We start from the raw sequence: 21,151 nt of genomic DNA, 5'->3' as shown, positions 1-21,151 counted from the left end.
TTGAGTTTTTCTAGATTGGAATGCGGTTAGGCAATATTCTTATGGGCGCACCTAGGTTTATTTGCTTAATTAGGGGTAGTTAACGGTCGTACCTTAATTACCTACACTGTAAGGAAAAATTGGTTGTCAGAGCTTGTTGATAACTATAACCAATTTATTGATACTTTAATAAGAATTAACTTTATTGAATTAGTGATAAAATACAAGTGCCATAATTGCATCATCCCTTGAGCCATACATCCCCTTGATAGTCAGTTTCCATTTAATTTAATTGCTTTGTTATTTTATTTTCATTAGATAATAAAAGAAAAATCCTCCTTTATTTATTGCATTAGAATACGAAAGAGTGAATCACACAATCCCTGTGGAGACGATCCCTTCCCCTGTATTACATTAAATTGTGATCACGGATTGGATGAAATATTTGATTGACTGCACGACAGGTCAGTCGTCCCCAGTGACAATTATATCGTCAACATACAACAGGAGAATAATAATCCCAGAGGAGCTTCGACGTATAAAGAGAGCCGAATCATGAGCACTAGAAGAAAAACCATATTGAGTAAGAGCGGAGCTGAATTTGGCAAACCAAGCGCAGAGAGCCTGTTTCAAACTATAGAGAGCCCGACGCAATTTACATACCTTGCCGGATGTCTCAATACCTAGAGGGGGAGTCATATAGACATCCTCAGTCAAATCACCATGCAAGAAGGCATTCTTGACATCCAACTAACGCAGGGACCACTGACGAACAGCAGCAATCGCAAGTACGCACCGAATAGTGGTAAGACGAGCGACTGGAGCAAAAGTTTCTTCGTAGTTAATACCATACTCCTGAGAATACCCCTTCGCCACAAGACGAGCTTTGTAGCGCTCAATCGAACCGTCAGAGTGAGTTTTAATCGTATAGACCCACTTGCACGCAATAGGGCGTTTGCCCGTCGGAAGAGGCACAAGATCCCAAGTGCCTGTTTTCTCAAGAGCCATTAGCGGTGTGTATGGGAGGTAAGGTCGTAGTGGGAGCAGAGGAACACAGAAGTTTGGTATTAGACGTCATATGATTACAACATGCAGAATCAAAATACCAACGGGTGTTACATGGGGTTGTATGAGAATCAGAATTGGCAGAAAGAACCTGGGTAAATAGCTTATGAAGGTCCTGAAGAGTGGGAAGCGAGGCCACAACAGACTGTGAAACATTTGTAGCAGCAACTACAACAGATGAACTACCAATCTGAGAAGAAGATCGAGTACGACGGGGACAATTCTGAATGACATGACCCCGAAGATGGCAGTAGTGATACTTGACTTTGGGGCACTGAGTATATGGATGATCACCATTCTTACAACGTCGACATCTATTGGACTGAGTCTGACGAGAAATGGGACCCCGACGAGTAGGACCAAAGGATTGAGATGTGACAGCCAATGCAGAGTCCAATATAGATGACTGAGTAAGTTTGAGGCGGGTCTCCTCAAACATAATTTCTTTCATAGCTGCATCTAATGAAGGAAAAGGGTGACGATGAAGTAACGAGGCATGGACAGGTTCAAATTCTGGATGGAGCTTCATAAGAAGCTGAATGAGCCGAAGGTGATCAGACTCAATGGCCTTTTGATCAATGCGATCCCAAAGAGGTTGAATGGTAGAGAAGAAGTCATTTACAGACTATCCCGGTTCATGTGTCAAATCGTTCAATGAGTTGAGGAGCTGATAGTAATGGGCAAGACCGGTAGCCTAAAATCGTGACTTCAAATAATTCCATGCTTGTTGAGCAGTGTCAATACGGCGTAGCTGAATCTGAATGGCCTGACTAGAAGTATTCCGAAACCACGTAAAAATCTGATGATTCTTGCTGTCCCAATCCTCTAACTGCTCTTGGTAGGTAATAATATCCTGTGTGAGTTAGAGCATGATCAGAAGTAACTACAGGTTTGACAGGCGCTGTAAAATCTCCCATAACAATTCTCCACATTTTTCCGCCAATCAAAAAACTTTTCATGGAATCGGCCCAAAGATCATAATTATCACCCACCAAAACAATGGCAATAGGCAAAGAAACCTCCATTCGCTCCATCGAAATATTCCGAAAGAAAAAAGCAGATATCAAATTCCGAATCAGTAGAGAAAAAATTGCCGAATCCAAAATCTGACCATACGTTGAAGTCGGGAATAAAAGCAGGACGTCGGACGCTGAAAATGGCGGTCGGAGGTCGCCGGACGGCAGCGGACAGAACAGTCACCGGCGACTGGAGGTCTGGCTCCAGGTGGCGGGACGCACCCGGCGACGGCGGCGGGATTTAGGGGGCAAGCTGAACCGGATGCGGTAGAGCTGTTGGTGGTGGAGGTGATGGCCGGCGGCGTCTGGACGGTGGCGGAGTACGATCCAGCAGCAGGCAGCAGAAACAGTTTCTGCTCCACGCGGTGTCACGCACCGGCGAAGGCTTCTAGGTTTCCGGCAATGGCCGGTCTTGGCGGCGTGACGACGATGGTAGGGGTGGTGTCAACCGGCGATGGCGGCAAAGGGGCTCGACGGGAATGGCAGCTCTGATACCATATTGAAAATTTTAGGAAATTGAATTTTTGAATTATCTTCCAATAAACACAATAAACTCTACTTTATATGTACAAGTGTATTTTGGTAACCATGTATATATATACAATATTATATATATACTAACAATTTTAATTACAATTTAAATTAAATATATATAATTTGAAACAACCATTTTAGATAAATTAAACTATTTTAAAATTTGAAGTCCATGCAAAGTTGAATATAAAATAATTTAAGTATTTTCTAATTCCTGTAGATCATTTTTTCCTTGATATTTGGGCGTTCTTGCCCTTTAACATATATGAAGTTTTTGAATGTACAAAGAAATTTCTTATTTTGATTGAAAATCGGTTTAAACAATATGTCAAAATCTCTTTAAGTGACCATGAAACAAAATTTCTAAATTTCTCCATTTTTGGTTTGTTTCAATCATTAGGAATTATACATCAAAGTGGATACCATATTCACACGATAGACTGTAAATCAATTTTGATTTGATTGTCATTTTGTTGAATTATACTGGTTGTTGCACTATTGAAATTGCTAGTGCAAGTATCTGATTTCGCAACCTAGGATATAAATTATTGTAATCAAACTGAATTACCAAATTATTGTTTTTTTTTTTTGTGTATATCTATATATATTCTAATATTCGCAACACATATTGACCTATTGTATATTATGAATTTTAAAATGTGATTAAAGTGTATAATCATATTTCTAAAAGAAAATGACAAATCATGTGGAGAGAGAGAGTATTAAATTATAAAGTATATATATTGTTATTAATACTTCGTATGTCTCTATTCAAAGTATTTTTTTTAGTATTTTGTATGTTACACTTCAAAGTATCTCTTTTATATTTTAGAAAAAAATAATTTACAATAATAACAAAATGCCTTTAATTTTTATTTAAATTGTAAATTTACCATTATATGTACAATTAATTTATACATAAAGTCAAACACAAAAATGTCAAAAATTCTTAGACACTTCTACTAATATAATATTAATTTTTTCTTTACAAAACTTCAAAGGGTTCTTTTCATTTGAGATGGAGATAGTATATTACAAAAGAAATCAAACTTTCATTCAAAATATCATCTCAAATATCTATTTCATTATACCAAAAAAAAAAAAAACTATACATCAAATATTATTTAAATTTAAATTTTTTTAAAAAAGAAAAAACTAAAGGTGTTATTCGTTTGTGTATTTTGGAGTAGGTGTGCGTTTGGGGAAAAAAATTGGTAGAAAATGACAACAAATAATAAAAAGAGATAAAAATTCAACAAAAAAAATGATAATTGATTGTCCACTTTTGTAAAATAGAAAAATTCAATGGAAAAATATAAAAATAGAAATAGAATGATTTAGATAAATTGATCTTTAGAGGATGACATATTTCGAGTTGAAAAAGAAAAATAATGAGTTGATCAAAATGAGACAATAAATCAGATAAGAAAAAATTTCAATTAAAATAAAAATTAAAAAAAAAAATTGTCTCTTTAACTTGTATTATTATTTTTATTTGATTAATAATTTGAATACTATATTTTATGAGATTAGAATTGTGTATGTTTATGAAAAGAGAATCAGAAATTAATTAGTTTTGTATCATTCCAAAAAAAATTTTAAATGAGCCCTTAAAAAAAAAAAGTGCACATAATTCAATGCAAACTTTTCTTAAAGAGTAAATATTTAAGACGGCTAATCATAAATATTTTCTGAAAATTTATATTTGACCAAATTGTTTAACGAAGTAATGTTTTTCAATATCTTCTTCTGATTTAAGTATTATTTTTATAATCATTATTTCTATTTTATATATAAATGAATCAAAGAAAATATATTAATATAAGTAAAAAAAAATTGATTCTTAAAAATAAAACAAATATTTTTAAAATTAAATAATTTATAGAATTAAAAATAAGTATATATAGATGTACAAAATTTGAATTTTATTTATATTTTATTTATTTATTATCTCAATAAATTTAAATTTTGTTAGATTATTTAGTATTCTAACAAATTTTAATTAATTATCTAAATTTATTATTTAAAAAAAAAAACTCCAAAATAACGAAAATGAAAGGGATATAGAAAAACATGAGAAACACATTCCATATATATTAAAAAAGGTATATTTTATTTAATAAAATACTAAGAAAACATAAGGCAGTGAAGCTCAACAACGGTCGAGCAGACAGCTATAAATACCTCAAGATCCCAAAAAGGTTAAAAAACTTATCCCTTTGATTTTCGATTTTCCACAGCAAAGCATCAAGAATCGAGTTTTGAGCTAGGGATTCCATCGATATTCCTCTCATCAAAAATCGATCTCGTTAGTTCGATTCCTGCTTTTCCTTTGATCTCGGTTGTATATTATTGCCTGCGAGAAAAATTGTGTTTGTTGTCGTCTTCGTTATTTCCCTGTAATCGACTTTCCGCATACTTCGGTGTTTGGTATATTGTTATTATCATTATGTTTCATCTGATTGTAATGAAGGAATCTGAAAATCAATATCAATTGCGGTGTAGGTTATGGGAAATTATAAATTCCTCCCCGTGTATGTTTGATTGATTTGTGCTGTAATCGTATGATTTGCCTTCCGCAATAGGATTTTGATTTGTTTGGAAATTGCTTATTGATATATAAATATATATGATTTCATTTCAGTTGGATGTAAAATATGGCTGTGGATAAATATTATTATGAGGTGTTGGGCGTCCAAGAAGACGCGTCTCTTCCGGAAATCAAAAAGGCATACTACCTGAAGGTGATGGCATTCTAATTGTATCACCGTTGTTGATTTTGAATTGGTGATTTTTTATGGTTGATTTGAATTGGTGATTTTTTTATGGTATGTTTATAAAAGCCTGCAAAAAATCATGCATCAAGTGAAAACGACAGAGAATATTTTATTGCCAGCCCTGTGTTTGGTATTTATGTTTTCCTATAAGAGCAATTATACCCTTCTATGGCCAAATATGTTTTGTATGCAACCAATTTGGATTGATGAGTTGTTGTTACAATTGGCATCTTTCATAAATTTTGTATAGATCATACCTAGTTCATTGCAATAATATATCGTTGCCATTTGTTAGGATATAAAAGACTAGGAGATCTGTTTTGAAAGTTTGATCAATGCCTAGATATTACTTCTGTTCATTCATAGTCTAGGTTCGAAATTGTTCATTGAAGACTTGACATTTTTCAAACCTTCTGCCATTGGGATAGTTTATGCCCTACATACTGATCTGTTCTGTGAAATAAGATTCACAAAATCTTTTGTAATATTTCTGCTTCTTCATATATTCAGTCGATCAAGCTCACTATGTATAATCATTGAAAACTTTTTTCACTGGTTGCTTCCATTGGAAATTGAATGCGATGTGCAGCATGAAAGTCTAGCTGTATTTCCATTGGCAGCACCTTTGTTCTGCATTTAATATATGTGTACAACGATTCATTTTATTTACTTTAGATTGATCCATTTTATATTGATTCTGTATTGTTTGTTCTATCAATTTCAATGGGGAGAAATTGTTTTCGTTGTCTGAAACTTGTTACTAATTTTTTTTGCTTTTGTTTATAGGCGAGGGAGATGCATCCTGACAAAAACCACGCAGATCCAGAAGCTGCTGCTCGAGATTTTAATGTAAGCTATAAGTAATCTATTAGTATTAACTTCCCACTGGTGATCGTGCATAGATTTCATTTGTTTACTCTATTATAAAATTCCATACTTGATGCTTTGCTACGTAAATCGATAAAGTGTGCATGTGTGTGTGTATAGAGAGAGGAGAATACATTACTGTAAGTTCCTCCTCTTTGTTTCTCCTAATTATAGTATTTGAGATGACAAATGATAATAATAGCCTTATTGAAAATGCAACGATTACATGAATGCACTGGACCAAAACCAATTTTGAGTTTTTGGTAACACCATAGAGGATTAACTTTCCATTCCCACTAAATCCTTATAGCATAAGAAGCTCAATTATACGAACAATATCAATATATTACTAAGCACTTTGAGTTCCAACTTGTATATTATTGTACCTTTTTCAAACTAATTTTGAGTTTGTACATTATACATCTTGAGCAAAATGCCTATGGACAGCCTTTCTATAGTTCCTACACTATTGGGTGAAGTCATTATCTACAACTTTTAATAATGTCGTATACAGGAAATTGGAGAGGCCTATCAAGTCCTAAGTGACCCTCAAAGGCGTAAAGCATATGACGAATATGGGAAAGAAGATGTGCCAACGTGAGTATACATACATTAATTTTTATAAAAGTAAATAGGATCCCTTAAGGCCTTTACAAGGTTTCAAGTTTAAATTTTAGATTGGCTATATAAATTTACGGACAGTGACACTTGGCAATTTAATGCCCTGAATTCTCAACAAAAATTTATCTGAAACCATGAATGATAGAATTGCATACGCTCGATTGATCTATGAATATGCATATTTGCAGTCGTAGTGATTCATTTTGTATGTAGGAGAAGATAGGAAACAATATTTATATGCTTAATTCATTCTATATTCATGAGTCTGTCATGTAAAATTCTTGATGATGCCCAAATGAAATTTCCTAGAATCGAGTTCGATGACATGAAGGGAATGCTTGGGACAAAATTTGATCCATTAAATCAGCATCTTAATTGCATGGATGACAACTAATGCCGAACAAATTTACACAGCATTTATCCATGTATTGTTTAGCAACCTACATGTAGACAGCATTAGACCTTGTTTATCAATTTTATTTTTTAACTCGGTGATGAGATGCAAAACAGAAAAGTTGACTCTTCTCTTTCCAATTTCAGGGATTCTATAGTTGATCCTACTGTTCTTTTCGGAATGGTCTTTGTAAACGAAATTTTCGAGGATTATGTCGGGCAACTCTCATTGCTTTCTTCGCCACCTCCCGAATTCGATCCCACCATACCCCCTGAAGTTCAGAAACCCAAGTTGGAGAAGATATTGAAGGTTTGTTTAAACTCAATCTTCTCCATACAATTCATTGTATCGAACAATAATTTCAATCCTTCCCTATTCTTCACTACAGGCATTGCAAGAGGAAAGGGAAGCAAAACTCATGGAAATTATGAAAAATCGGCTCGCACCATACGTAGATGGCCAAAAAGACGATTTTGTCGAGTTTGCACAATCAGAAGCTGAACGCCTTTCTCAAGTCGGTATGTGTCTCAGTGTTCCAATTTATACAAACAGAATTACGAAGCAAAGTCTATAACTTATTCGGAATTATTATTCTGTTATTTTCCAGCTTTCGGCAAGACATTGTTGCAGACTATCGGAAACATCTACACAAGGCAAGCAGCGAAAGAAATCGGGAAGGGAAAACGGTATTTGATGATACCATTTCTAGCCGAATGGTTAAGGGACAAAACACACACAAGAAACACCAAGTTTTCTGCAGCTCGAGGTACAACAAGATTTAAATCTTTTTTTTTTTTTTTCAAAATTCCATCGATTCATGTAACTTATTCGTAAATTAACATCCCAGCGGCTATTAACTACATTAATCTCCGGGAGGAATGGAGGAGGAGCAAAGAAGAGGAGGATACAGATAACAACGACAACGACAATGCAAACAAAATGGACGACGATCTAAAAGATGCCATCTTTAGCTCCTTCTGGCAGATGAATGTACCCGACATCGAATCAACCGTGTCTCGTGTGTGTCAAGTGGTAAGCTCTGCTGATCTTTTTAGCCTTTCGACATTGTCAAGTCGATGATTAAACTTAAACTAATTCATGAGATTGTCAGATCTACTTTTAACATTTGCAAAAAGTGATTGTTATTACATCTTACAACATAAGCTAACATTGTTTAATGTTGTTGCATTCTATTTCTAGGTGCTCACCGATCCTAGTGTTTCCAAGGATGTTCTTCGCCTTCGCGCCCACGCCTTGAAAACTCTCGGCACAATTTTCCAAGTAAGCTAACGGCTCTCTCTGATTTCTTTGGTTTTCTAAAATGCCGCGAAATTGGCATAGTTTTTCTCTCTAATTTTTCAGTCAAATTTATACTCATTTTTTTAGTCTGTCAGTTAAAATTTATTTTATTATTAGCAAAGTTAAAAATAAAAAATAAAAAATACTACCATAAGGCTTTAAGGGTATATTTACTTGTTGATATTTGAATATTAGGGAAAATAGAAGAAAAATACTCATATTAATATTTTATAATATTTGTAAAAAAATTATATAAATACAAATATTTTTAATATTAATATAATAACACACAAAGTAAAAATATAATTTTAGAAGCGGATTGGATGGAGTATTTACTTATTATTATTTATTTATAACAAATACATTAATTTTATTACATTTTCTTTTCTTTCTCCTTATTTCCTAACTGAATTTCTAAACATAATTTCAATTATTATTATTTTTTTACTTTTCTTACTTTTTTATTTAAAACACTTATTTATTCTTTTTTTAATCTTTATGTCGTATTTGTTTTGAGAGATTGTTGAAACTAAATTTTTTTCATGAAAATTGTGTAAGAAATATAAAAATAATAAATGTGTATAGTTAATTAATTTTTTTGAAAAAACTCTGGAAAAAAAAATGATAAAAGAACAAAGAATGTTTACTTTTCTTTTTGCTTTGTAATAATGTTTCTATTTTTTTACCAAAAAATCATAACACTTATTTTTTTTAATTATTATAAAAAGAAAAAAAATAACAAAACTACATATCACATGAAAATTCATATCCAAAAGTTTTAGTATTTTTATTGTCATTTTTGCATGTATTATATTTATTTACTTAATTCTTTTTTTTTTGGTGCAGGGCAAGAGGCTTTGAATTTTTTTGATGTAATATTTAAATTTCCCATAGCCCGTGTAAATAGTTTTAAAAAATTACATATAATGGTGAGGGTTGAGGGCTTAGTATTGGATGTGAAAAGACAATGTGGCCCTTTTAGATATGCAGGATGGGAAATATATATTTTTGTTTAATTTTTTGAATGCAATATACATTACATATTTTTGACATGGATTAATTATTTGCTCGTTTTATGAGAATTCACCCTGAGCTGATGTTAAAAACATATTTGTTGGCTCTGATCTTTTTGTTTTGATTTTAATTTTTTATTATATAATTTTTATCGTTTTTAATAATAGTAAAAACTGGGGATTTGAACCCATGACTTTACGGTCACACGTCCAATTCCAACACTATTAGGCCATCTCTTAAGACTTTACGGTCACACGTCCAACCCCCACACCACCAGGGGATTCGTTAAGGGACAACAAAATTTTAGAATATATAATACACGGCTATAGTAAAAAACAAATGAAAAAATAAAAATAAGAATTCAATAGAAAGAAAATAACAAAGAAAACAATAAAAATAAAATCTAAAACAGTAAAAAATGCAAAATATAAAAAATAAAAATAAAAATAGGCAAATTTTGTGGAGTGAATGGCCGTTCGATCTCCTCTATCTACTTATTTATTATTTTGAAAAGTAAGAAATAATCATAATCTCACAATTCTCAACAATTTTTTTTTTTCTTTGACTTAGTTTAGTTTTTTGGTTTTCGATTTCATTGGGCTTGAAGGATGTCATATTTGAAATCAATTTTGAGGCCTTCATCACTAAATCACACATTATGACATGTTGGGAGTTTGTTCGATGTATTGGGCCCTCGTTGACATCACTGAACTTTCACTCAATGTGCATGGGCTTCGTGTGATGCAGTCGGACTTTGCTCCATGCTACTGACTCTCACTCAACGGTGTTACACCTTGCTCGATATTGGTTTGATGTTTTCAAACCTTCGTTCAACTTCAAATTTTTTGTTTAGAACTCGTTTGATGTTGTTGAGCTCCACTCGACATGCTAGATTTTTAATTTTGGGCTAATTATTAAGTTTTGAGATTTCACCATCAAGTTGAAGCCTAATTATTTTCATTACCTTATGCTTTATTCATTTAGGATCTCATCGATCCGATACGTTTTCAAGTGAGGATGACAAATGCACTCTAAAAAATATCGGATGGACTAAATTTTTCAAAAACATCACATATTTTTTTTTATAAGAAGTGATGTGACTCGATTAGTTCCAAAGTTGCTTGTCATTTCGAGGCACTTAGGTTTTTAAGTCGTAAGTCGGCCTTAGTTCGTGACTCGGAACTTTCATATTTTTATGTTGCATGTGGACTATTCATTAACTTTTTTAACACCATCGACGATGAAAACATTTTTGAGAGAATGTGTTGTATTGTCCTTATGGTCGACCAACATTGCATGACTGGCCCCTTTTACCATAATGTCACTGTAGCTAGTCATAAGAGGCCAGGGACTCATTTGATAAGAATCTGACCGTATTGACCATTAAAACCACCTAAATAATGAAAGCCTGCTCTAAAATATCGATTAATTGTGACGATATACAGGCTCGCTTCGCACAAACAGTTCTCCTCCAAGGAAATTAATTTTTGCTGGTCTTTTGGTACTTCGGTAGTTAAGATACCTGGTTGCACACTCGAAGTACTATTTTGAATGTTTTCGACGAAGTCCTACTCTTTTTGTTGTTGCACGGTGTCAAAGGTTATTATGGGCTTGAAGCGGCTCCAATGAAGGCTTTTGCTCATAGGAAGTAATATTCTTTGTCTTTTTTATATAGAAAATGTGATGTAGTATTGGTGGCCAAAGGGCCAAACACATCCTCTTCTGGGAAAATTATCGATATAGATAGACGCCAACTAGTTGTCGAATATTGAATAACTTCTTTGAGAAACCATGATAGTGATTATAGGACTCTTCTTAACAAAGTCCATAGAGGATTGTGGTGTGATCTTCACTTGCCTCAAACTTTTGATCGGTGTGAACTATCCCCCATTCTTTTGAATTTAATAGTCAAGCCAATCTGCCAAGAAGGTTGGATGATCGATGAGGTGATGACCCCTTCTATGGCCTCGTGCGGGGTTGTTGGCTTTAAGATTTTTAGTTGAGCTTTGGATAAAACATCCTGCAAGGCCTCCAAATGATATTATATGACCGAAGCCGTAAAGTCTTTGATGGGAATGCAAAGCACAAGGGTTTAAGAGCCTTTGATTTAAATTTCTCCTCAAATATTGCTGAATGTAGGTTTCGCAACAAAAAATCAGCTGCCAAGAGTCTGGAGCCTCGGATTGATAACCAAAGTTGTGGGTTGCGACACTTTCAAACAAATCTCAAAGGTTATTAACTTACAAGCTTCAAGATGAAAATCAAAGATTGCAAGCTACTAAGCCTTCGGTGTAGACTCGAAGACTATGAAATTTGAACTATTGAGATGAAAATCAAAGACTGCGAGCTGTGAAGCCTTCGAATGAACCTTGTTAGTCGTGAATTTTGAAGCCTTAAGCTGAAAATAAAAGGTTTTAGGTTGCACAACCTTCAATTGAAACTCAAAGGCTATGGATGTTGAATCCTTGAGTTAAAAGTCATAGGTTAGGAACTGCAAAGCGTTTGAACGAACCTTAAAGGTCGACGAACTTAAAATCTTAAGCTAAAAATCAAAGGTTGTGGGATGTGAAGCCCCTGATTGCGATTTAGTGATTGTGGGTTGTAGGGCCTCTGATTTTGATTCAGAGTTTGTTGAGTAAGGTTTTTCCGCAAGGACGTAACCTTAGGAAGACTGTTTGTTATGTGGACGAACAGATAAACATAAAAAATCACCATAGATTTTCCGAACAATCTTTACAATGACCTTGTGGTTTATACATTGAAGTTCGAGCTGATTTCTTACAGGCTGCTCTTGAGGCACTCGCCCTGATGGTATAAGTTGGGGGTCTCCTAATAGTTGAAAATCGCTATTAGGTGGAGGCCCGGTGAAGGCAACAACGCTATAGATGGTAAATGGCCTCCCAATCATCGTTGTTAAGGGTTGTTGCATACATTCCTAATGAAATTGATTTTGAACATGTTCTTTTAGTACTTTTTACAAGTATATATGGTAATTTCTGATTAAATATTTGTTTAATTATGCCAAAATGCCTAAGTTAATATATTTTCATCTTTTTTTTTTTGTATAATTTGATATGCCTTGGTATTTTTAAGTAATTTCATTCACGAATTCTGAAGAAATAAGCTCGCGTTGAGAAAAACTCACATGGTCGTGCTCTAGATGCCGCTTTGTCAAATCACGAGAGAAGAAATTGAGCTTGAAGTGGACAATCAGAATTGTCTAAAATATTTGAGAAATATAACATTGAGTTAGTGTCAATTCTAAAAAGAGTTCACCTAGATCTACCGTCCACATTTGCATTTTCTGGATTGGACGACTGAGAATCACTTCATCAGCTGACAATTTGTAACCATCAACATTCTAGAAGCTCTGTCAATGTCTATAAATAGAGGCCAATTTGAATCATTTTGGATATTTCCACTTTTTGAAAATTACAATTTCTTTAAAAGATTTTCAAAACGTCTAGCGCGGGTGACTGACAGTACTTGTGACATGAGTCACTTGCTTGCCGCCTATTCTATTTACCTTATGCACTTAGATGATCTTAATGTTTCCTAGTGTAATGTGAACTTTAATTCAACTTTACGTAATAGAATACCATTCCTCTTCATATCTCCAACAAACATAGATGACATATGTATAAGATAACTATTTTGCGAAATGCCTTGTGTGATCTTTGACTAAAATGTGAATATAAGTCATTCAATCTAATCTAAGATTTCAAAAGGGCTCCAGACTACTATATAAAACAAGAATATATCGTGAAAGTAACTCTTTGAATGTAAATTTGACTTAGAATAAATGAAGATAGGTAGCAAACTGATCTCTCAATTAATTAGTCGCAAGTGCTGAATAGAACGGCTCACCAGACACATAATAATAAATTTATAAATAAATTACTAGCTCAATAATTAAAGATTAGTTTATCTTTACACAATTAGCCATAGGCTAAAAATGACTCATTGACTCGCGAAGTATATTAGCAAGTATAGATTTTCTATAATCACTTGCACATGACACTTTCCTATACGAAATTTATACATATATTTCAAATACTTCCACTCATGGAATGCCACCCTTATCCTTTTCGTGCCTTTATATACTCTTCACTTTTATTAATCATTAATCCACCACATCCATAAACACCACGTAGATCGCAAACACTCCCTTGCCAACATTCACATCCCAATCCCTATCGCCACGTGATCTGTCTCACATTTCAATCTCTAGTCATATTACTCCACTTAATTATGTGTTCCATATTTACACTTCTTAGTGTAATTTTTCCTTTAAACGCAACTTAATCTTAATTTTCGAATTCATGAAATAGCATACATTTTTGCATTGTTTTTCCTTGACATTAAACATTATGAATTCGACTTAACACTCACCGATTAATATAAAAAAAAGATTATTTGATGAATCTTTTTGAACTTCAAAAGTGAATTCCTAACTAAAAATCTATATATATATAAAAAATCACTTATTGAAAAAAATCCTTGAGGAGAGCCTTCCTTATGATATTCTTTAGTCAAAAGAGTTGACAATGTTGCACTGAGTCCTATTAGATGAGGCGTTACACATTGTTGCAATGTGATTCCCTCAACATATCTTGTATGACCTGCGAAACTTCGAAGTCTATGCAGAGTTGTAGTTTTGAAGCCTTAAACCTATCCTCCGGCAATGAAACCAAAGAGAGACGTTGATGTATGCCACATAACATTAGTTTTACCTAATGAAAGTGCAGAAGTTTAGGCTGGTGGTGCACAGATCTTTGAAATAAGTTACTTATGATTTACAATGATCTGCAGTTGAGAAGATGCCTCAATAGTGGCCATAACAATCTATAATGCAATTCTCAAAAAGAGATTAACGTTAGATTAAGAGAATATACAAACTTGAGTCAACAACACATATGTCTTCCAAGTTATAGGCGAACTGTAACCCGTTGCAAGTTGCAATTGTGAAAACACTACGACAATAACCGCAACAAATTGTGATGCATTTTCCTAAAGAAAATCAGTGTTACCTGAAGGAAACACATGAGCTCAAGTCGCAGCGACCATATCCCCCACGTCATAGGAAAGTTTTTTTTCCACAACAACTTTCAATTTGGAAAATGCTTCGACTGTGGCTACGGTAAGCTACGATGCGACCGGTGGAGTTGGAATCGACGGCAGAATCATGAATTATTGGGCATCTCCTCTATATACGCCTTCAGGGGCGGCTTCCTTTTCGATTTTCTTTAATTGACTTTTTGAAACAAAATGTGGAACGATGTGAGCAACCTAGTCAAGAAAAATCAATGAATAGTGAAATGTGTTCGAATAGAAGAAAGTGAATTGGTAAGCAGGTGAAATCGAGGTTTTTTTCCTTTTTTCTTTTTTAAAAAAATGAGAGATATAAGTGAAATAAAAAGAAAAAAAAAAGTAAAATGAAATATAAAAAGTAGACATACGTGCAAGAGCATATTTATTAGTATTAATATTAGTTGTTCTTGAATTGAGTTTTGAATTTTTGTTATCTTTTAAAGTTAGAATTTTGTAAGTTGTATTTGTTTAAAAGTTTTAAATGTGTAATATTATATTGAAAATTGTTATTTATTCAAATTTTTGTTATCTTTTAAAGTTAGAATTTTGTAAGTTGTATTTGTTTAAAAGTTTTAAATGTGTAATATTATATTGAAAATTGTTATTTATTCAAAATTTGTCAATGTAATTGAAGTTTTAAATAATATATATAATTTTGAGCTGTAACAATTCAAAGAAAGGATTGGACATGTATGACTACGTTTTTCAATGCATAGTGCACAAGTGTCTCGCTGTAGGCATTCCATAACTCCAATTGTATGAAATAATTTTATAATTTAAGGATGTGCTTGTTTGGGGGATTGGATTAGATTTTCAATATTTATCCCATTTTTTTCCTCAAAAATATCAAATCAAACATCTATTTTTTATTTTTTATATTATACTAAAAATCAATTTTACATTCAAAACATCACATCAACACCTATTTATATCACATCATACAACTATTCAAATTCAAAATTTTTACTATTCAAATCCCGAATCAAAATCCAAACTCCAAACAAACACACCCTCAGTTTTTTCGAAATTTTTATTTGCAGAGTGCAGCTAAATGTGAAATCAACAAACATATCTACACAAACAAACGTACTATTATTTTTTTAATTTACTACAAAATTTCAAAGGAATACATTCATTCGGAAGGGATGAAGTATTATTCAGTTTAATTTAAAAAAATAAAAAATATAAAATCAAAGTGGTATAACAAATTCATAGTGAAATAATCTATTTACCTACTTTGAAAAATGAAAAAAATATGTCCCGTTAAAAATAATTTGATAATATGTGATGAACTCATACCCAATATTCATTAGCATTAGTTTTTAAAAAATACTGTACCACTAAATATTTAATTTATTTAAAATTTTTTATTTAAACAACCCCACGTATTTTAAAATTTTGTATTCTTATAATCTCTTAATGTCGTGGAGCAACACGTGGCCACATATGATAATGCTTAATTTGGACACATAAGTGAAATAAATTCTTTTGTACTAGTAACAGATTGGTCATCAATTATTTTCATTTCTATTTATAGTGAGTGAAACTGTGAAAGACACGTCGATTTCTTGCTTAAAATAAAATTCTTTTGAAAATTTTTGGCTAATGTTTTTATTCAATAAATTAAAACTGTTTGGCAAAGTTAATCAATCACTGATGTAATGTTTTCTTTTTAAACTTTTATTTAATGAAATATATATATATATTTTTCACTGCAAAGTAACATTTAAATTGAAAAATAAAAAAATTCGTGACAAAAATCAATCGAATGCTTAGTGCGCACTCCACGTGCCACAGAAGAAAGCATGCGAGGATAAGGAGCTGTCCAAATCGTACAAAGTCTGTTGCAGAGGGTACTACTACTCACTGCACGACACTTTTCAATGACAGCCCTCGAAGAAGACGCGTGCTTGCGAAAATGTTCACGTTGACGCCGTTACATCACCGCTTGCCGGAAAACGTGACCGTCAACTAACGCCGTTAAATGAGCTGAATCGCTTCCTCTGTACACTTTCCACGTATTCTCTCTCAGTCTAATTATATACATACACACGGCGCTATATATAATATATATACGTACAAATTTTGTTTGTATATATTATTGTTATGCGAATTACTCTCTCTCTGTATATGGACTCACAGTCTCTCTCTTCTTTTCGTTTAGGGTTCGTGAGCGGTGGAAGGGGAACTGCCCGATCACGTAAGTTTCGCTGGTGTTTGATGATGCTTTTTTTTTGTATTTATTTTTTTAATTCTGGCTATTGTTTTGGATTCCGCGGAGTTTGTTTTCGTTTGGGATTGTGAATCATGCGGATGAGTGGTGGTTATGGAATGGGTTGGTATGAGTACTTTTGTTTGATTTTTCAGTTGTTTAGACATGAGTTTCGGATCTAGATTGACCTCTGCGGTGGCAGACGCCTCGTGATTTTAGGGTTTTTAGCCTCCGAAATAGCACAATGAAATCGAGTGTTGGCTTTTGTGTCTATTTTCAATGAGTTTGCCTCTGTTGGTGAATTTTTTGGAGATTTTTTTTGATCTTATGATTTATTGGGTGGTATGTTTCGACAATTAGTGTTCCAGATGGGTGAATTTCTGTATCAGATCTTCAAGTGATCATTCGCGTTGTATTATACATTTTTTGCGGTTGAAGGTTCACACCAGGTCGCTTGATCGAATGAATTTAGAAAGGCGTTGAACTTTTGTTCTTCATGGTACGAAATGTTTAATTTGGCTTTATATGTTCATCTAAGTGGGTAAAATCTTGGTGGATTCATTCAGTCAATTGGTTTTATTCACGTGGTGGTTTCATATGTGCATAAGTGAGTAATTGCTCTGTACCTTGTATTTGTATATTGATTTTTTTGTTCTTATGTTTGAAATCATAATTAGTGCCTTATATATCTGTGTGTTCTATGTGAGCAAGTATAGTTATTCTTGTTCAAGTGATTAATTTTCGGTTTGGCATGTAGGCTGATACTCTATGATTAGGGTGTAAAGGATTTGATTGCTGGCATTAAATTTACGAGAAGTAAACGGTGAGAGAGCATCAATTTCTTGGACTTCCAGACCCATCTCTTGATTGTGTTTAAACGATGGTTTTTAAATGCAGGTGCTTTGCTGCCGGTGATTGTCACATTTATTTCTTTGATATCATTGGTGTAAACCCAGCTCACCATTTTTATCATCTGTGCCGAGAAAGAATGGGAGCTGCTTGTTGTGTTGCTGCAAAGGATAGAACTATAGTGAGCAGATCACCTGGTGAAACACTGCAGCGGCACACTCGCTATTCACCAACTTGGAGCTTTCGATGGGATAATCGTGGGCGAGTGGCTGGGGAAGAAACATCGGTTAATTGGCTACATGATCGAGGTGGCGGCAACAGTCACATAGAAGTCAAATCTGGAACCACTGTTGACACTGCTTTTGCTTCTCAGGAGAGCAGTCCGTTAAATGCTCCACAGTCACCTGCGGTTTCCAAACTCCCACCCTCTGTAGGGAATGGTGAGTTTTCAAGGCACCTATCTTCTGGTAAATAACAAATTGATGTTCGAATTTTTTTACTTTAAATATAATATAAATGTCATGTATATTGAGTAAAGGAAAGTAAGCCCATAGTTCTCTATCCCTACATTTATCACCCACCATCATTGCAGTGAAGTTGAAACAATATTATATCTGCAATTTATTTGTTCTTTTAGTAAAGTGATTCTTTGTTTTGCCATAACCATTCCCAGTTTGTTCTGTTGGTTTAAATTTAATTAAACAGTTATTCAGCAACAGAGGACAACAGTTGCTGTAGATGCTCTTGTTTATTTTCCCCTTAATGCTTTACTGGATAAGGCGACAGAGAAGGCAATGAAACAGGAGTACTGTATGGAAGATTTGGGTGTTGCTGGATAGGAAGTCTATAAAATAAATTTCATTTAGTATAAGGGTCAGATATAAGTTTGCACTCTGTTTCGTGGTTAATCTATTACTATTATAATTCCTCAGCTTCTTTAGCACTTGGCATGGATTATATGATTAGGATATGCACTAATTTTCACAGGAGGATTGGAATTTCTGAACGGTAGTTTAATACATTTGGGATGAGATTTGGTGCCTGGAATTTGTATGTTTTTGTTAGATGTACAGGGTCTCCCCAATTGTTAGATAAAAACTTGTAGATGAAAAGTAGTTATTTCAGTGGAATACAATCAGTAAGAGGTTTCCCATGGACTAAATGTATAAAGCATCTAGGTTAGTACGGAAGTTCATTGAAGTCGACTAGGAAGATAATGTTTATGAAATCTTACAAAGGATTGATAATTTGATGTTTTACTGCATTGTGCCTTGCATCCATCTGGCTTTGCAAAGCTATTCCATTCTTCGATATATGTCTTAATTCCTTGCAATAATGTGAATCTAATTAATTTGGATACTTGCGTGTGAGAGTGAGTCAGTGTGGGTCGATAAATTGCAGGGTCATTCAGTTCATACTATGATATTAGCCCTCGTTGCGTCCGTATTTGACATTTTCAATACTCATTAATATTTCAGGTCAGCCGGTGTTGCAGAATATTATGGAGGTATGTAAAGAGGATGATTATAATCGGTTCGATCTTTTAGAGGCATGTATAAGAAACCAATATGTATCTTTGGATAATTATTCTTTAGAAGTTTTAAGACATTTTTTTTGTTACTGGTAGGTGAAGGAGCCGATAGATGCGCCGTCCGTTTCGTGTCCGTACCCTGTCAAGCTCTCCCCTTCTGCACCGTCTATGTCTGCCTCTCCACCAAATTCGACTCCTTCAAGATGGCTTCGCCGCTCTTCAGGACAACAATTGCTCCGTCAAGGATCCGACGCTGCCCGGAATCCCAAACCCAAGCCGCCGTCACCGACGCTCTCGATATCCGAGGAGCCACCTGTGTTTCTCCCTCCTGCTTGGGGCAATGACACATCCATGGGATCCAATGGTGGTTCTTCGGACAATTGGTCGATCCCGACTTTCCATGAGCTCGTGACCACTCGGAAAGAGCGGTGGTCTTTTGATAGCGAAGCGTCGGGATTCAGCCGCGACAAAATTGCCGGGCATAGCCCTGCATCTGCTTCCTTTGACCTCCAAACCTGTGGTATTTGCACGAAGCTTCTAACCGAGAGATCCGTATGGGGATGCACCAGCCAGAAGATAATCTCCGCCAACGAAGTTGCTGTCGTCGCAGTTCTAACATGCGCGCACGTCTACCATGGCGAATGCTTGGAATGCTTGACTCCCGAAATCCACAAGTACGACCCTCCTTGCCCTGTCTGTACCTACGGGGAGAAGCGCACGGTGAAGATGGCCGAAAAGGCGCTGAAATCCGAAATGGACTCGAAAGCTAAGAAACGATCAAGGAGACGTGTAGTCGATGATGATCTCAACACAGGCATGTTCGACCACTTCAAAGGCCGAGGTGACGGAAGGAGCTCGAAATCGACCTCGAGTTCAGGCACAAAGGGGAAGCCTTTCCTCCGGCGGCACTTCTCTTTCAGCTCGAAAACGAGCCGATCTTCTTCGATGTCCGAGAACAACCAATCCCCTTTCAAGAAGGGGTTTCTATGGTCAAGATCCATCAAATACTGATTCAAGAAAGTAATGTTCCCTTCCGATCATATAAAGAAAAAAAGAAAAGAAAAGAAAGTAATGTCCCGTATACTTTCATCTACAAATGCCTTTTGTCATTTACAAAACTACACTTGAACTTATTTATTGCCAGGATCCCCGTCGTCGGAAGAATCGGAACAACAAAAGTCCGATCGCCTTACTTGATGTGACGAAGAGGAAACGAACGACGACGAATCAGGTATCGAATCTACACACACACAGACATAATACACATTGTAAAGGGCAGAATCAATAAAAACGTTCTGAGAATGAGAAGTGGTAAGAGGAATGGGGATTTTATATGATTTGTGGTTGTGTAGTATCATGAAATATGGTATGAATGGTAAGGAAAAGGTGTAGGTTGTGTGGCTTTTATTTTATTTTATTTTTTTAAAAAAAATTTGATTTATTACGTGTATGTATTAAATTTAATTACATTACATGGTGAGAGGCTGCTGATTACTGCTTTTTGTGGCATGTGTGTTTTTGCAAGCAGCCCTCTTTATAAGATACTACTAAAAGTTAACAATCTTTTCTCTTACATGTTACTGTTAGCTTTGCTTTGTTGGTCTTCTCTTATTTGTAGGCTTCTTGCTTTTCCTAATTTTATTCACTTCTGTTGTGTACTTATCTTTCTTTTTTTATTGCCTTCTTTACATTATTATTATTATTATTATTATTATTGTTGTTGTTGTTGTTGATGTTGTTGTTGGAAGGATACTTGTATTGTCTATTGTCAACCCTTCACTCTATTTACTTGGTTTATTTTTGTGTAAGTTGAGATGTGCTTTGTAAGTGTTACGGTGTTCATCATAGTTGGTGAATTTGATGCAAGTATACTTGCAAGCGTGCAAGGATTTAAAATTTTAA

At 34.4% G+C, this 21,151-nt stretch overlaps 2 protein-coding genes across 9 annotated transcripts; both read left to right on the top strand.

Annotated features, from left to right (window-relative positions):
* Positions 1–4,750: 4,750 nt before the first annotated feature.
* LOC127255837 (chaperone protein dnaJ 10-like) lies at positions 4,751–9,634 on the top strand. Of its 2 annotated transcripts, none has more exons than XM_051281594.1 (10): positions 4,751–4,795; positions 5,239–5,338; positions 6,158–6,220; positions 6,753–6,835; positions 7,400–7,562; positions 7,642–7,771; positions 7,861–8,019; positions 8,101–8,285; positions 8,454–8,534; positions 9,399–9,634. In XM_051281594.1, the coding sequence occupies exons 2-10, from the start codon at positions 5,252–5,254 to the stop codon at positions 9,411–9,413; spliced, it is 966 nt and encodes a 321-aa protein (XP_051137551.1). In that variant the 5' UTR covers positions 4,751–4,795; positions 5,239–5,251; the 3' UTR covers positions 9,414–9,634. The 2 variants fall into 2 exon arrangements, with proteins under 2 accessions (XP_051137551.1, XP_051137547.1); XM_051281590.1 differs by having other exon boundaries at positions 4,762–4,902.
* Positions 9,635–16,745: 7,111 nt separating this feature from the next.
* Positions 16,746–20,748, top strand: LOC127255798 (uncharacterized). 7 transcript variants are annotated; one of them, XM_051281555.1, is made up of 7 exons: positions 16,746–16,857; positions 17,230–17,368; positions 17,627–17,692; positions 17,767–18,185; positions 19,197–19,267; positions 19,346–20,317; positions 20,394–20,748. In XM_051281555.1, the coding sequence occupies exons 4-6, from the start codon at positions 17,858–17,860 to the stop codon at positions 20,258–20,260; spliced, it is 1,314 nt and encodes a 437-aa protein (XP_051137512.1). In that variant the 5' UTR covers positions 16,746–16,857; positions 17,230–17,368; positions 17,627–17,692; positions 17,767–17,857; the 3' UTR covers positions 20,261–20,317; positions 20,394–20,748. The 7 variants fall into 7 exon arrangements, with proteins under 7 accessions (XP_051137512.1, XP_051137539.1, XP_051137528.1 ...); XM_051281582.1 differs by lacking the exon at positions 17,230–17,368 and having other exon boundaries at positions 17,767–18,158; positions 19,197–19,225; XM_051281571.1 differs by lacking the exon at positions 17,230–17,368 and having other exon boundaries at positions 17,767–18,158.
* Positions 20,749–21,151: the final 403 nt, after the last annotated feature.

Source organism: Andrographis paniculata, unplaced genomic scaffold (assembly GCF_009805555.1).
Source record: "Andrographis paniculata isolate CXL003 unplaced genomic scaffold, ASM980555v1 Contig12END, whole genome shotgun sequence".
In the NCBI taxonomy this organism is placed as follows: Eukaryota; Viridiplantae; Streptophyta; class Magnoliopsida; order Lamiales; family Acanthaceae; genus Andrographis; species Andrographis paniculata.
The sequence above is the reverse complement of the archived record's forward strand: the minus strand, read 5'-3'. Positions and strand labels throughout refer to the sequence as shown.

Excerpts from the sequence above, each read along its gene's own strand:
- LOC127255837 (XM_051281594.1), top strand. The coding sequence starts at position 5,252 with ATGGCTGTGGATAAATATTATTATGAGGTGTTGGGCGTCCAAGAAGAC. Across the intron at positions 7,772-7,860 it reads TGAACGCCTTTCTCAAGTCG|CTTTCGGCAAGACATTGTTG; the intron begins GTATGTGTCTCA and ends GTTATTTTCCAG. Across the intron at positions 8,286-8,453 it reads TGTCTCGTGTGTGTCAAGTG|GTGCTCACCGATCCTAGTGT; the intron begins GTAAGCTCTGCT and ends TTCTATTTCTAG.
- LOC127255798 (XM_051281562.1), top strand. The coding sequence starts at position 17,858 with ATGGGAGCTGCTTGTTGTGTTGCTGCAAAGGATAGAACTATAGTGAGC. Across the intron at positions 18,186-19,196 it reads TTCAAGGCACCTATCTTCTG|GTCAGCCGGTGTTGCAGAAT; the intron begins GTAAATAACAAA and ends TTAATATTTCAG. Across the intron at positions 19,268-19,345 it reads ATCGGTTCGATCTTTTAGAG|GTGAAGGAGCCGATAGATGC; the intron begins GCATGTATAAGA and ends TGTTACTGGTAG.